This window comes from Vespula vulgaris, chromosome 1 (genome assembly GCF_905475345.1).
Source record: "Vespula vulgaris chromosome 1, iyVesVulg1.1, whole genome shotgun sequence".
Lineage (NCBI taxonomy): Eukaryota > Metazoa > Arthropoda > Insecta > Hymenoptera > Vespidae > Vespula > Vespula vulgaris.
Genome location: NC_066586.1, coordinates 3,116,200 through 3,131,492, shown reverse-complemented (window position 1 = coordinate 3,131,492; position 15,293 = coordinate 3,116,200). Strand labels below are relative to the sequence as shown.

Genomic DNA, 15,293 nt, shown 5'->3' with positions numbered 1-15,293 from the left:
GTGGCCTTCGTTCCAGGAAGACGTTTTACGTGACACGAGGAGGACGCCAATCGCTGCAAACTATCATCGCCAACTTCACGTTCGAGCGATGAAGTTACTCCTCGTTCCTTACTATCTGCATTCCTTGCATCGATAATTTTTATTGCAGACAATCGAGCGAGAGGAATAATATAAAGCATAATCTTGATTACTGATATAGAATTTTAATCATGTTGATTTATCTACCGTCAACGGATGAATGAAAATAGATATCGCAGAAGGTTCGTCCAATCGATACGGTACTGCGTTACGTAATTTACTAAAGAAGTTTTCTAAACGTTCGATCTTGAAAGTCGGAACAACGGTGAAACGATCGAGATAATTAACAATTAGTATTAGAGAGTTAAAGATCGGTCAGCTTCGTTCGCACGAAGCCTAACATTGTCGGGGCATCGACGCGGTTGGCCTCGTTCTGCCACTGTCACTGTCAATGACCAACGGATCAGTGCCAATCCTTGACTTCGAACAAACTGCTTGGTCACCAACTAGTCAGATATACATATGTAGCCGTTTTCATCGTAGTAACGCGACTACGTCAACGTACTCTCGAACTTTCTGCTTCGTGATACCCATCCTGGTTCGTCTTTCGAAACTTTTTTCACTAGGGAAGAAGTTTTTCCGTCACGATGCAATAATCTAAATGGACGTTCCCGGCTAAACGAATGAATTTTTACGAGAGCTTTCTCGAAAGCTTTATCAAAAGCTCTCATTTTTCCTCTTATAGTAAAATTCTCTTTTCTGCTCGAGTCACGATACTCGTCGCACATCGAATAGGAAAGTTCTACTCCAGGCACGAGATTCTTGCTTTTACGATTGGTATCGCCGATAAAATCGTGACCTGAGACGGACTCGGCTGACTCGTCGACTCGTCCAAGTTGTACGAACGAAACTACTTCTCCAGAGTGGTATCGACTCGATTCGATCTTGTGAATCGATTTAAATCATCGATCATCCACCTCGAGACATATCGTTTTGCATTAGGTATAACATCGAGGTACAGTTAAGCGTGTTATTCTTGACACTCGAATACGATGTTATAGAAAAAAAGTCGTACATTACGAGAACCTTGACCTCCCCCCCTCCCCAAGAAAACTGTCCAAACTTGAAATTCAAACTCAGAATTTCAGACTCTATCAATCGAATCGCCGAAGGCTATCTTTCGTGAGACTGTATAATTTAATCGGTCGATACATACGTGTCGACGTTTGTAAAATTTCGCTATGCAGATTTGCGCTTGTAAAGATCACTACCGAATTTCTAATTTTAGACTACGAGGACGATCGAATGTGTCAGCTTCGGTATTTCAATTATAACTATTAAAATAATCATAGTAATGACACAAAATTCAAACGGATTAAAAAATACGAAATAGAAATGTACCTCTCTTAAAATGTTAGTATTAGTACTTTACTCATCGTAGTAATAAATTCAAACGCTTTTAGAGATTTTCTGCGAACGTGGTTCGTGTAAGCGCATAAAGAGAAAGAAAAAGGAAGAGGGGGAGACAGAGAGAGAGAGAGAGAGAGAGAGAGAGAGAGAGACGGCACGAAACGGAGGGAGAGAAAATAGAAAAGAGAGAAGACGAAGCGAAATGTCAGTCGACGCTCTATTTGCAAATAGAGAGAGGCAAGGTTGTAGTAGCTCGATCCACAGAGAAGATAGAATAGGAGGAGAGAATACTCGAGGATGGCACGGCGTGTCCGTTCGCGGAGACAATGAAAGAGAGGAGAGAAGGTGGATAGGTCGATCGAAAGAGAAATCGTGCAGGGTACGGGCGACGATGCGAGAACGGCCGCACGTATCTAAGAGATTATGGACGCCGCGATACGCTTCCGACCTTTCGCACACATTTCTATCATAACCTTTTGCGGAAAAAAGAGCTTGGTACGAGTTTTCCGCGCTTCGAAGATACAAACGGAGTGGCGCGAGTTGCTTCTACGTATTATAAATAATAGCTATAAATAAAACGTATGTATGTATGTATGTAGATATATGTATAAGCTACGTATAAAAGGGCGGTGGTCTTCGATTAACAAGTTCAACAGAGAAGAGAACGATGGTTCGAACGCAAAAGGTTGCCGGTCTCTCCCGATGTTTTCGTTCTTGTTGTTATTCTTGTTCTTGTCGTTGTTGTTGTTGTTGTAGTTGTAGTTGTAGTTGTTGTTGTCAGTTAAAAAAAATAATATAAAAAGCGTAAATTATTGAAAGAAATGAAACAAACCTTGCTTAATGACGATGCCTGAAGGCACCTGGACTATCGGTAGCGCGGCGTTCGGTGGATTAGCGGCGATGGTTCCTGGTGTACCAGGAGGTGGCGAGGCACTCGCACTCCCAACCGATCCAGGATCGCTGAATCCTTGAGTGCTGTTCTCCTCTGGACCGTCGAAGAAGCTTAAATTGAACTCGCTACCGGCGTCGAAGGACACTTCCGGAGTGAGCGTGTCCGGCGCCGGGGCGCTACCCAGACCCGCGCTCAGGGACTGGTCGATTTTGAAAACGTCCATTGTACGAAGGAAACTGATGATGCTGCCCGGCGATGGTGCACCTCGCTAACGGGCACGTCGTTCACCATTCGCGTTCTCGCGGCACTCTTGACAAAGACTATAGCGACTTTTTCTTTCTTTCTCTCTTACTTTCTTTCTCTCTCGCTCTCTTTTTCTCTCTTTCTCTCTCTCTCTCTCTCTCTCTCTCTCTCTCTCTCTTTCTTTTTCTTTCTTTTTATCCTCGACTTATCTCGTACGTCAACGTTTACGTTCTAGTCTCTCTCTTTCCCATTTACTTCTTCTGTTTTCTCTTCTTTCCAGTATACTTATTCCTTTTGTAGGAAAGGAACACTTTACCAAAGACGACAGGATTTCGTATCCTCTTCGAAAAACGATCTCAAAGTATGCAACTCCTGACAATCCTTCTCTCTTCTTCGTTCGATTCTCCTCTTCATATCGTCCAGATGGAAATTTAAGACCCCTCCGGTCATTGAATCGTAGATGATTCGACTTCGTCTCGTCTTGTTGTCCTCGTAAAACCCTCCCGAATACGCGAGCGAGCAAAAAAAAACCGAAAAAAAACAAACAAAAAAATAAAACGTAACAAAAAATCGTATCAAAATCGAAATCGTGGATAGGGACGACGAAGTTCGATAAACATTCTCGATAGATCAACGAAGATATATATCGAAGAGGATCCGAGGAAGTCGAGCGCGCACGTTCCTTCGTTCGTTCGGAAAAGAATGAAAGAAATAAATAAATAAAGAAATCGCTCCGTTCGGAGAATCACATCAGAGCGGATTTCTGCAGGAGTTACCTTCGATATACTTTACCGACTCGATATGATCTCCTACGATATTTCTTTTTTTATTTTTTATTTTGTACGTGTTAATGATCTCTATGATCACAGTGAGGTTTATATAACAGAAAAATCAAAAACAAAACGAAAAAATCCACACTTGTCACCAACACATCACATCATTCAAAAACGATGAGGGATTCCTCTCTTTCTTTCTCTCTTTTTCTCTCTTCTCTCTCTTTCTCTCTCTCTCTCTCGTTGTATGTCCATAAGAATATGTATGCATATGCATATATATATATATATACATATATGTATATATATACATATATATACATATGCAATTATTTACTCGTATAGATCTACGTATATATTATATATATTTTTTTATATCGCATAGATCCATAAAACGACGTTGCTAGGGACGCTTTTTACGACGCTCAGCATCATCTTCGCTCGGGACCATTTTGTCGCGATCATCATCCTCTTGGTCGATGAACGAGCCTCTAGTTTTCTCTCGCTCCGTCTCTCTCTCTCTCTCCCTCTCTCTTTCTCTCTCTCTCTCTCTCTCTCTCTCTCTCTTCCTTTCTCTTTTTTTCTTGCGAATTTAACGACGCGAGGGTTCAACCCATTATTTTCGAGATCGGAAACGATCGCTTCTGTATGTAATAGCCCGTTCGCGTTTAGTTTCCTTCTCCTTCCGTTTCTTCTCCTTCCACTTCTTAAAAACCACCTCTCTCTCTCTCTCTCTTTCTCTCTCTCTTTCTTTCTTTTCGTCTCTCTTTCTTTCTTTCTTGCTCTTTCTTTCTCTCTTATTCCTCTCCTACCCTTCACTCTTCGTTCCTCTCTTCCGAGAGAACTCTTTTCTTGTAACGCAAGAACTGCGGCCTTTTTCGCCGAGTTTCATCTGTCGACTGCCGGTGCCGCCATTGCGTGCGATCCATCGCTGAAAGTAAAATCAAAACGAAAAGAAAATCAGAAACTAAGGGCAAAAAACCAGAAAATCGAAAGGAAGAAAGTAAATCGCGATTTGGAAAATGAAGATCACGGAAATGATTGATTGATTTATACAGTGAGTTCTGTGGAAAAAGAAAGAAGGGATAAAAGAACGTGTCTTTGAGTTATCGGAAAGAGATGCGTCTTATAGCTCGTACTTCATTCGCATTCGGTTTTCTCTTTTTCTCGAACGTATGTATACAACACACGGACGGACACACGCACACAGATAAACAAAGGGACACACACATAGACACACGGACACACATATACACGCACTTTTATTCAACATGAAATTTACTATCGCACGTTCGCTCACGACAGCTCGACCGATCGTAAAGCAAACGATCGTTTATCGGATTCCAGCGAACGCGAGAGCGTCCGTCTCTCCACCATCGAGAAGTCTCGAGCGAACGCGGAAGATTTCTTTCTCTCTTGTGTGTCCGCGTAACGAGCAAATAGAGAGGAAGAGGAATGGATAAAAGGATCGCAAAAGAGACGAAACGAGATAAGGAAAGACGACAGGGTCGCGTGAAGAACGCTAGGAGAAAAGAAACGCGAAAAGATTGGCAAAATTCGAACGAGAAGGAGATAAGGACGCACGGAGAAGAGAAAAAAGATAGAAGGAGACAGAAAGGCAGCAAGATAGAAAGAAAGAAAGAGAGAAAGAGTGAGAGAGAAAGAGAGAGAGAGAGAGAAAGAGGTGGACAACGAAGAAGCACGAGAGAAAGACGAGGAGGAGAATGAGAAAAAGCGAATGTCATTGCCGTAATCTTCGGACGTTGACTTCCTCTTGGCTCGTCCCTCCTTCCTCGCGACTTGCAGCCCCTCCCTTCGCCAACATTTACGCCAACCCCCCTTCCCTCCTCCCTACCTTTCTCTCTATCCACCTCCTTTGTCCTCTCCCTCTCACCTGTGCGTCTTTCCACCTCTTCGAATCCCTCACCGACATACTCTTTCTCTCTCTCTCTCTCTCTCTCTCTCTCTTTGTCTTTCTATCTCTATCTCTCTTCATGTCTCTTCGTTCGCGATGCCCCTTTTTCTCACCACTCGTAAGCCCCTCTTTTTTCACTCTCTCTCTCTCTCTCTTCCCCTCCTCTTCGTTCGTTGTAATTTTCTTTACCCTCTTCTTAATTTTCTAACGATACTCCTCGCCGTGATTCTCCAACGAGAATAACGATATACATAGAGACGCGATATATGTATATTAAAATCGAGGGATAGAGATAGATGATAAATGATTGATTTAAGTACAAAGTTAGATGTCGATCAGATCAGATAAATTTTTATTTACTTAGTTATTCGAATAAAGACTCACTCGTAACATTTATCACGTATCGTAGGTAAAACGTGATCGTTTCTACGTTGGAAATACGGTACCGATATTCGACGAAATAAATCGACGATCGCGGCACCGATAAGAGACGACGGTTGAATCGAGAGGATTTTTGTAGGAGAAGTGCCAAGATGGAAATCGATTTATATCGCAAGGGAATCGTACCTAAGCACGATGGACCGTGACGACGAAACGGCCGATCTGGCGATGATTTATTCGCCAGGCTGACTCACCGTTTGGCCCGACGGTGAAAATACGATAGGTATACCTATACACGAGAGCCTATAAGTTGTCTGTAAGAAGGAGGAGGAGGAAAAAGACAGAGAGAAACGAAGAGAGGAGGTGGACCGTGAACGAAGATCGTTTCTTCTTATGTACGAAGAAGAAGAAGAAGAACAAGAAGAACAAGAACAAGAAGAAGCAGAAGAAGAACAAGAAGAAACGAACGTTACTCCGCTAGATAGAGTGGTAACGTATAATATCCGAGGAAATTCGCAAAGTTGGCCAGTTTAAAGTAGGAGGACGGTTTTAAGAGAGGCTCATCCGAGCGGCGCTTTCGCGGCCTGGCAGACGATGGTCATTTGTCTCGCACAACGCCTGTGCCCGGTTTCCGCGTTCCATCCGCGTCACAACTCAGTGCGTTCACCTTGCCCCTCCGGTTATCAAAATCGAAGCTACCGTCGTCTCTCTGGTGACTACGAACGTTCGTTTCACGAATGATGTGATATACACAGATTCGTATACACGAGGGCCACGTGCTTCTTATCCGAGAATACTATTACGAAAGGATATACGTAAAATAGTATCAGAAGGAAATACATACGTTGAGAAATATTATCTGGAACTAACGAACACATCGAATTATTCTTCGTATTACGATCGTCGTTAGACCGATAACCTGTCTCCCGGCTTAACTCTTAACTTTTAGGAAGAATCACGATGCAAAGCACGATCGATCGTTCAATAATCGAATACCCCTACTACTTTTAGAAATAGAATCGGGATTCTAACGCGTCGATCGCGAAGGAGAGCGCAACGAACTCTCGTAACTTGTACGGGAGAATGACCTAAGAACAAACACGTCGATTCGCGATTGGTAGGTGAGAATCGTGAAAGAATAATAAGAGGAGGAAGAGGACGACGACGACGAGGAAGAGGAAGAAGAGGAGGTGATACATAGTAGTAATGGTAGGAAGAGGAGGAGGAGTAATAGTAGTAGTAATACAAGTAGAAGTAGTAGTAACAGTAGTACTAGTAGTTGTAGAAGAAGAAGAAGTACAAGAGTTTTCGGCGAGATTTACCTGTCGTAGACGTCACCGTTAATTCTCCGTGCATCCAGAGGACGAACAGCGATCCTCCGATCTCGCGTAGAGCGAGGACGCGCGCGCGCGGCCGTCCTTATGCTCGGCAGGATAACAGGACGATGGCACGATGCACGGTTCGCGAAGAGAGAGAGGACGAGGACGACGAGGACGAGGAGGAGCGCTCGAGAATCGTGAAGCGTGACTGGTTCCGCTTAAAGCTTCATTCACACCTGCCACAAAATCACTCTCTGTCTATTTTTTTCTCTTTTCTTTTTTTATTTATTCCTTCTCTCTTTCTCTCTCTCTCTCTTCCTCTTTCTCTCTCTTCTCTCCCTCTCCCTCTCTCTCTCTCTCTCTCTCTCTCTATTGCTCCCTCCCTCTCTCTCTCTCTCTCTCTCTCTCTCTCTCTCTTCTACCGATTCTCTTTTCCACTATCCAAAATCGAAATAATATCCTTAACGTGATTGGCACGCGACGAAGAACGAGCTTCGATCTTCGTCGATCGTCGAAGTCTCGGAATGGCGATCGCGTCTTCGATCACCGAACGATCTCATCGCGTCGCGTGTGCGTAAGCGCGGTGTATACAAGGTGAGAGAGAGAGAAAAAGATACACGCGCGAGAGAATCCCTCGTCGATCGAACGGGAAAGAGCGTTTTGGAGGAAGAGAGAATTGAGACTCGCGAGAGAGAGGAGCCCTCTCGGTGCCCTCTCGCGATCACGTGCGTTTGTCGCGAGTCACGGCACACACGGTGTGTGTAACGTACGGGCCGGCGACTCGCCTCTCCTTCGTACCGCGCGAGTACCGAGAGAGCGACTTCTCTCCCTGTCTTTCTCCGCCTCCTCCACCTCTTCCTCCTTCTCAGAGTACCTTCCCTCCCCTCTTTCTCTTTCTCTCTCTCTCTCACACACTCTCTCTCTCCCCCCTTCCTTCTTGAGGGCTTACCTGTGAGGTAAGTAAAAGCAGCGTTCCGCCGTACGTGTTACGGCATCGCGCGACTCGGCCGACTCGTAGACCGTCGTCGAGGAGGCATCGTCGAGCTTCGTCGAGGAGGAGAAGGGAGAGAAAGAGGGAGAGGGAGAATCGAGCGAACGGGTCGGAGGTGAGTCCTGGAGGTGGACGAGTGATCCCGTCCCCAAGAGAGAAAGAGAAAGAAAGAGTTAGGAGGAGAAAGAGGGGAGAAACCGCGTCGTCGTCGTCGTCGTCGTCGTCGTCGTCGTCGTCGTCGTCGTCGTCGTCGTCGTCGTTGTCGTCGATGTCGTCGACGTTATCGTCGTCGTCGTCGTCATCGTCGTCGTCGTCGACATCGTCGTCGACGTCGACGTCGTCGTCGTCGTCGTCGTCGTCATCGTCGTCGTCGTCGTTGTCGTCGTCGACGGCAACAACAACGACGTCGACGACGCCGACGTCGGTCGGATCGCCAGCCGGTGGGGAGTAAACGTGGACCGACTCCCGCTCTACAGAATAGTGGGGGAAGGATCGCGGTGGACTCCTCTCGATGGTGGGGGAAACGAGTGGACCAACTAGGTTCGCCAGCGAGCCGCGCGGTTCATTGACCTCTCGCCGGATAGAAAGAGAGAGAGAAAGAGAAAGAGAAAGAGAGAGAGAGAGAGAAGCGCCAGGAGAACCGAACGGACGGCCGGCCGGCCGCGTTCGACCCGTTGCTAAAACAGAATTTGTACCGGCACTTTATGCCGCTCATCTTCGTAAGTCCGAAGAGAGAGAAAGAGAGAGAGGAGGGAGAGAGAGAGAGAGAGAGAGAGAGAGAGAGAGAAAGAGAGAGAGAGAGAAAGGGAGACAAACAGAAAGAAACAATAATAGAAAGAGATATTTGATAACTTGTGAAAATGATGTATATAAGTGACAGATTAATCGTCGAAAAAAAAATTATAAAATATCAAAGCGAAAGGTGAAAAAGAGATATTTCATCGATTATCAGATAGGATCGATCAGGTAAGGATCGATCGATCGTAAAAGGATTTCCGACGATCTTATCCACGAAGGCAAAGATTCTTTGGTCGGTTCAACGACTTATCTTCGATAAAGAGTAACGCGTTTTCTGATCGAGTACCGAAGTAGGATCGAAGATGGCCGGTAGGAGCGACAACGAGCGTTTTACGAGAAAGGGATGAAGTCGCCGTGTAAGACTGTCGACTGCACACGGTGGGCACACGGTGGGCACACGGCGTATACACTTGTCGGGAAAGGAGATGCGCGACTCGGTGTAATGAACCGGGGAAACCGGTTACATCCGCGCGCTCGCGCTCGCGCTCATGTGCGCTCGCGCGCGCACGCTCGCACAACCGAGCACGTACCTATATATACGGATCTACTTGGTCTCTACTTGCGTTACATTATGCGAACGGCTGCTACTCGCGAACGAGCTTTCGCCTTGCACGGGATTGTGCCGCGGCTTTAAACTTTTATTCTGTTCCGCTATTATATAAACACCTTCTCCACCGAGCATTCGTATTAGCCTTTACGAAATTTTCTCGCGACCGCCATTCCCTACATTCAACATAAAGCGATAGATATCTAACGTTCTGCGCTTCCTTTAATCGTTAGTTCGATTCTCGCTGAATTTATTTAATGCTTCGATTATTTCGTTAAAAGTAACAATTTAATGAGATCCATTTTAAGAATTAGTTTTTATATGGAATAAAAAAATGAAAGGAGTCGTGAACAGTATACTGTGTTAGTATTAGAAACGATAGCATTATATTTCATTCTTTAATCGAAAAAATACTTTTCGATAAAATTTGTAAAATTTTGTCTTAAAATGGATGATTTATATAATATTCGTTATCGTCGACTAGACGTGAATTACTTTTCTATGAATTATGAAATAAAAGAAAATGTTTTCTTTATTTTTTTTTTTTTCTTTTTTACAAGTCCACCGATCTTTCGTAACTCTATGATTTCATAACTCTATGATTCTATTGTAGACATATTGCTTTATTGCATTTCCTTGCAGTATGCTCGTTACTTTCGTTAGTTTTTATTCTCCGTATGATGGATCGACGCGTCGATACTTTCTCGATACTTTACTCGAGGCTCGCAACGCGATGAGGAAAATCCTGAAACACTTTGAAAGCGTTTGCTTTGATCGTTTCAACTTCGATCACAATTTTTCTTCACTGACAGGCCAACATCGACGTTCCTATCCGATCGATGTTTATAAAGAAAGGCTTTCTCGATTTCAATGATATCGCGATACTATTTCATGGACGAAAGAAAATAAAAATATATACGTATCTATCTAGACAGAGAATGATAAAAAAACATATTGCAAGATCATTCCGATTTTATTCGAGAAACGAAAGATAATCACTCTGATCGTTCGTTGAAGAAACGAGTTACCTTACGTTTCAATATTTTCTTCGCGAATAATATCAACGTTTTCTCGTAGGACATGGAGATAATACATCAAGCAGAAATTATGCTTCCTCTTGAGCAAGAAATAATTTCTCGAAGCTACCAAGCGACGAATGATTTTTATCCCCAAAACTTAGGAACTCGAAAAAAATGAAAAGAAATAAAAAAAAAAAAAAGAAATAAAGAAAAAACGTTCACGTGACGTAGCGTTTCTCGAGCATGACGCTAGTAGCTGTATCCTCGAACAGGGTCGTGGAAAAGTATTACGACCATAAAACTGCCAGCGTTGCGTGGAAAGAAAAAAGGAGAGCACACATAGACACACGGAAAGCGATAAAATTCAATTATGAAGAAGCGGCGGGGCTCGCACGGTACTTCCGGTCTCGAGGATCTTCCGGTTCGCCATAAATCGTTCTGATGTAAAGTAAAGAAAGAAAGAAAGAAAGAAAGAAAGAAAGAAGAAAAAAGGAAAGAAAAGGAAAGAGAAAAAGAGAGAGAAAGAAAGAGAGAGTAAAGAAAATCAGACGGAGAAAGAAAAAGAGAGAGAGAAGGAGGGAGGAAGGGAGAGAGAAAGAGAGAGAGAGAGAGAGGGAAGGAGAGAGGGAGATAGTTTACACGAAGGGGGTTGGGCGAAAGGGTGCTAGTTTAACGCGGGAAGGAGAAAGAGGGGAAAGAGAGAAAGAGAGAGAGAATACAGGGGAAGAGTAGGAAAACGGAGTAGGTAGGAGGGGGTTGAAGAAAACACATAATAGGGTGGGGCGCTTTGCTGCCGCTTTTGAATCGATCCAACACCGGCTACAGCTGGAGCCTCATCCCACCTGGGTCGCGTTCAGTGGTTCTCATTTCTCCGTAGTTCTCTTCGGAAGGTAACTCCGAGAGCTTTATCGGTAAGGATAGAGAGAGGAACGACGGACGCGATGGGATTTAGATTAATGTCAGATTTAAAGTCCATGCTGGAACGAAAGAAACTAGGTCGCATCCGGAAGCGCTCAGCACCACCACCACCACCACCACCACCACCACCAGCACCACCACCACCACTACCACCACCACTACCACCACCACCACAACCACCACCACTACCACCGCCACTGGTATCACGATGCTAAGTAAACGCGTTCGTGAACATGCTTGTGCGCGCAGGAATACGCGAATGCGCGTTCATGTTCATACGACCCTGGCCGAAATTGCTTTTTCTTCTCATCGTAGAACGAGAAGAGCGTTCTTCCATTCGATTCTTTTGTAGACGACAACAACTTCGAATTAACTCACGCGAGATACGTAGGATCCATTCGCAAGACTCAATCCCGTTTCCTTTTTACTTTCTCGAATGCGCTTAATCTGCCGGGAAAGAGATTTTCTTTCTACTCGACGTTAATAGATTCCTTTAGGATCGCCAATTTCTTTAAGTGTTTTTCTTTTTTTATTTTTTTACTTTTCTTCTTCCTTTTTCTTTTTTTGTTTTTTTTTTTTTATTGTCGTACGTAATTCGTTATATTATTCGAACATATCGGTCGAAAGAAAAAATTGTTTAAAAGTTAGACATTTGATAATAAACAAATTGACAAGAGATAATCGTTGTTAATTAGTATCTTAATATCCTAGATTAAACTTTTTCCTGGAAAGATCAAAGTCAAACAAAGAAAAAAGTAATTCCTTAATTACTTTCATGAAACGTGTATCCTTTAGTTGAACGTAACTTTTGATTTTTATAGTTCTTTCAATGAAAGAAAAAGAAAACTTCTTCAACGCAATTCGGTTGCCCTGGGAATCGAAACAGTCCCGATATCGGATCGCTCGTAGATTCGAAAGAGTATTAGTTTAATGGAGAAGGGACTCACCGTTGTTGTTGCGCAGGATGGAACCAGGACTCGTGGCCTCGAGAGGGCTGCTCGGTTCTTCCGTGCTCGGCTCCCTCTTCACGCTGAAATAGAAACATGCATTATGTATTCAACGGTAAAGTAGAAGAACGTCGCTCGAAAGTGGTCCAAGTCTAAGGGAACGATAGTTGTCGAGTCAGGACTCTGAAACTATATACAAGGACATTGTAACACATCGGCATCGCAGATGTCCTTCTCGATTTTCATTGGTCACGGTCTTGGCTAAGGAGCTGTAAAAAGATAATAAGAAACGAATTCGACCTACTTTTCGTATTCTTTTCGATTCGAATCGCACGTAACGAAATTCGAGATAAAATAATATTCGGTATATGTATTTAATGATTGATCATATACGAGACGTGTATATTTTCGAAAGAGATAATGAATTAACGTGTTAAACGAACATCCATGCAAGCCAGTGCGCTATCGATCAGCTTATGAACCCCTGAAATGCATGCTAGGTATATAACATCGGACGTCTTTGAATGAACGAACGAGTTATATCGGGCGTGCTTTACTCGCGGTCGCTTCTATACGCGCGATTCAATTACCGCGCTTTCACAATTACCTACTCTTCGTGCCAATTTAACCACCGAGAATGGTTTTCAGTTTTGAGCCTTTTTCATCGTTGAGATTTAACGTTTAAATACGGGCTACGCTTTCAAAAAGGAAAAAATATACTTCTCTGAATTTTCTTTAATTCTCTCTCTCTCTCTCTCTCTCTCTCTCTCTCTCTCTCTTTCTTTCTCTCTTTCTTTTTTTCTCTCTCTTTTTATATCTATTTATTTATGTATCTCAACGATCCCTATAAATACTACGTACGAAATATCTTGAATAAATAATAATTCATATGAGATACAAACTTCGAGAGTTCTTTCGAAGAGAAAAAGAAAAAAAAAAAGAAAAGAGAAAAAATTGTTGATTATAAAACGAGTTTTATTCGATTGCAAGATTTTTCTTGAAAAGATAAAATATCGGATAAACGTTAGAACCACTTTCCTCCGACCAACGATGGCAGAAGACATCGATTACTCTGCGAATCGTCCGCGCTATTCCGAGTACCATCGATAATTATTACCTTCGAATAGGTGGAACGAATTGGGTCGCCCGAAAATATCCTCCTCTAAAGGTCCAATCACTCGCAATACCTTCTTACTCGTTCTGGAAATCTCTTCGCAATTTCTATTTACTTAAAGGTCGTACAAATTTATCGATTGCATATTTCATACGTGTAATGATAATATCGATAATGACAGCTTACGTTCGAATGAAATTTAAATAGGAAAGATAATAAATTGTAAAATTGTCGTGATCATCGGAAATCGATCATCAAAATTTTAAAGAATAATTTCCTGAATAAATGCATAAAAAGGAAACGCTATAAAGAGAAAGAAATAAATCGATATATCGAGCTATCAACGAATATCTTTGATATCTCAAATATCTACTCTATCGCATAGAACTACTTCATTTTTATTAAATCGACACAAACAAAAATTACTAAATATTTAACTTTCTCGTACCTTATACTCGATAAAATGGACTCGTTCATCTAATGAAAAAAAAAAGAAACTAAAAATTATGTAGGATTTGTCCAGTTATTTATGAGAATCCTTAACTTCTAAAAACGTCGATCTTCGATCGAAGATATTGATTAATTAATTCTAATTACGACGAAGAGTACATGTGAATGAATAAAAATTTCATTCACGATTCTAATTTTCTATTTTTGCAGTTTGTTAAGGAAAAAAGAAAAAAAAAAGCAAAATTCAATCTTTCTCCCGGAAAAATCGTTTCCAGCGATGCTTCCGGTGAAACCATATTCGTAGCTTACATTTTTAAATTGTTGGAATGGAAAACGTGGTCGGAGGTTGGCGTAAGGCACGATGCTCTTAAAGTTTACATTATTAAATGTGTCGATGCAGGTACGCTTGTCTTTACAAACGGCCAGAGACTCTACGACGAGGCTGACTATTCGCGACAACGTCCCAGCAAGGGTGACTTTTGAAGGCCGTATGCGCATACCCAAGCAAGCAAAAGTTATAAAGTTTCGCGAGTCTATCACATTCGCGTTAATAATGAGGAAGTATCGGCTACATAATAAAATTTTCAACTATAGATAGGAGTATTTTCTCGACCTTCTAGATAAAGTAGTACAACGATGCTAATTTGCTATCATTACTTGTACAAGATACGGCGTCTCATCGGACAATGGAACGTTAGTATCGATAGAATACGTAGGTATATACATATTCTTCTTATTAGTAAACTTTTCTTATAACTTTCAGGAACTTATACAAAACATAAAACTTCTTTCAAACATAAACATATACATATTATTTATATTCCGATGAAAGATCAAATAACAATATATTATATTATAGGTAATCCATAGTGCTAGCTGGAAAAGAATACGATGACAACTTTTTATTATATTTGTCAAACTATTCGACCGTTTACATTCTCACCTGATAAAAGTGGAATCTGCCGAAGGACTGGAAGGTCTCGGTGAGGAACTCGCGGTGGAGGCAGTATTGGTCTCCTCCACGTCCATCATTGTTCATACCGACGATCGCGCTCGATACAATTCCAATGGAACTAAGGAACCTGAAGAAGGACGGTTGCGACGACGAGGACGACGACGACAACGACGACGACGACGACGACGACGATGACGACGACGACGACGACGACGACGACGACGACGACGACGACGACGACGATGATGATGAGCCGAGGATCGCCAATCCGTCAAGCTCGTCGATCGCTCGACGTACGATTCCGTGGAGAACAGAAACCATAAAGTTGTGGGGGATTTCGATGAGAGGGGGTTGGGGGTTGGTTTCACGCCCGTCCGCGAGCGCGGGCTTACGGGAAACAACTGACAAATGATGTTACCCCCACCGTTTTGGTTTACTACCGAGCGCCTGCAAACCTGCGCCTCACACACCTGCCATGCAGGAAACATTCGCAACGCGCAGGCGTCCTTTCTTCGAGAATCCTCTTCTACCCTTTTTCTGAAATTAGAGAGTACGTTAATAACAAAGCTATAATATCGTATTACGAAATTAAGAAAATAAGAT

General features: G+C 42.8%; 1 protein-coding gene across 4 annotated transcripts in view; it reads right to left on the bottom strand.

Moving 5' to 3' along the window:
- LOC127069094 (ecdysone-induced protein 78C) overlaps positions 1-15,225 on the bottom strand; it is a 78,546-nt gene extending 63,321 nt beyond the window's left edge. For 2 of the 4 annotated variants that reach the window (XM_051005794.1, XM_051005811.1), the window contains exons 1-3: positions 14,679-14,741; positions 12,172-12,254; positions 2,261-4,267 (exon numbers count right to left, since the gene is read on the bottom strand). In XM_051005794.1, coding sequence (XP_050861751.1) covers positions 2,261-2,543 — 283 coding nt within the window. In that variant the 5' untranslated portion in view covers positions 2,544-4,267; positions 12,172-12,254; positions 14,679-14,741. Of the gene's footprint in view, positions 1-2,260; positions 4,268-6,954; positions 7,188-12,171; positions 12,255-14,678 lie in introns of those variants that run through there. The other 2 variants (XM_051005802.1, XM_051005818.1) reach the window with 2 other exon arrangements.
- Between the last annotated feature and the right edge of the window lie 68 nt (positions 15,226-15,293).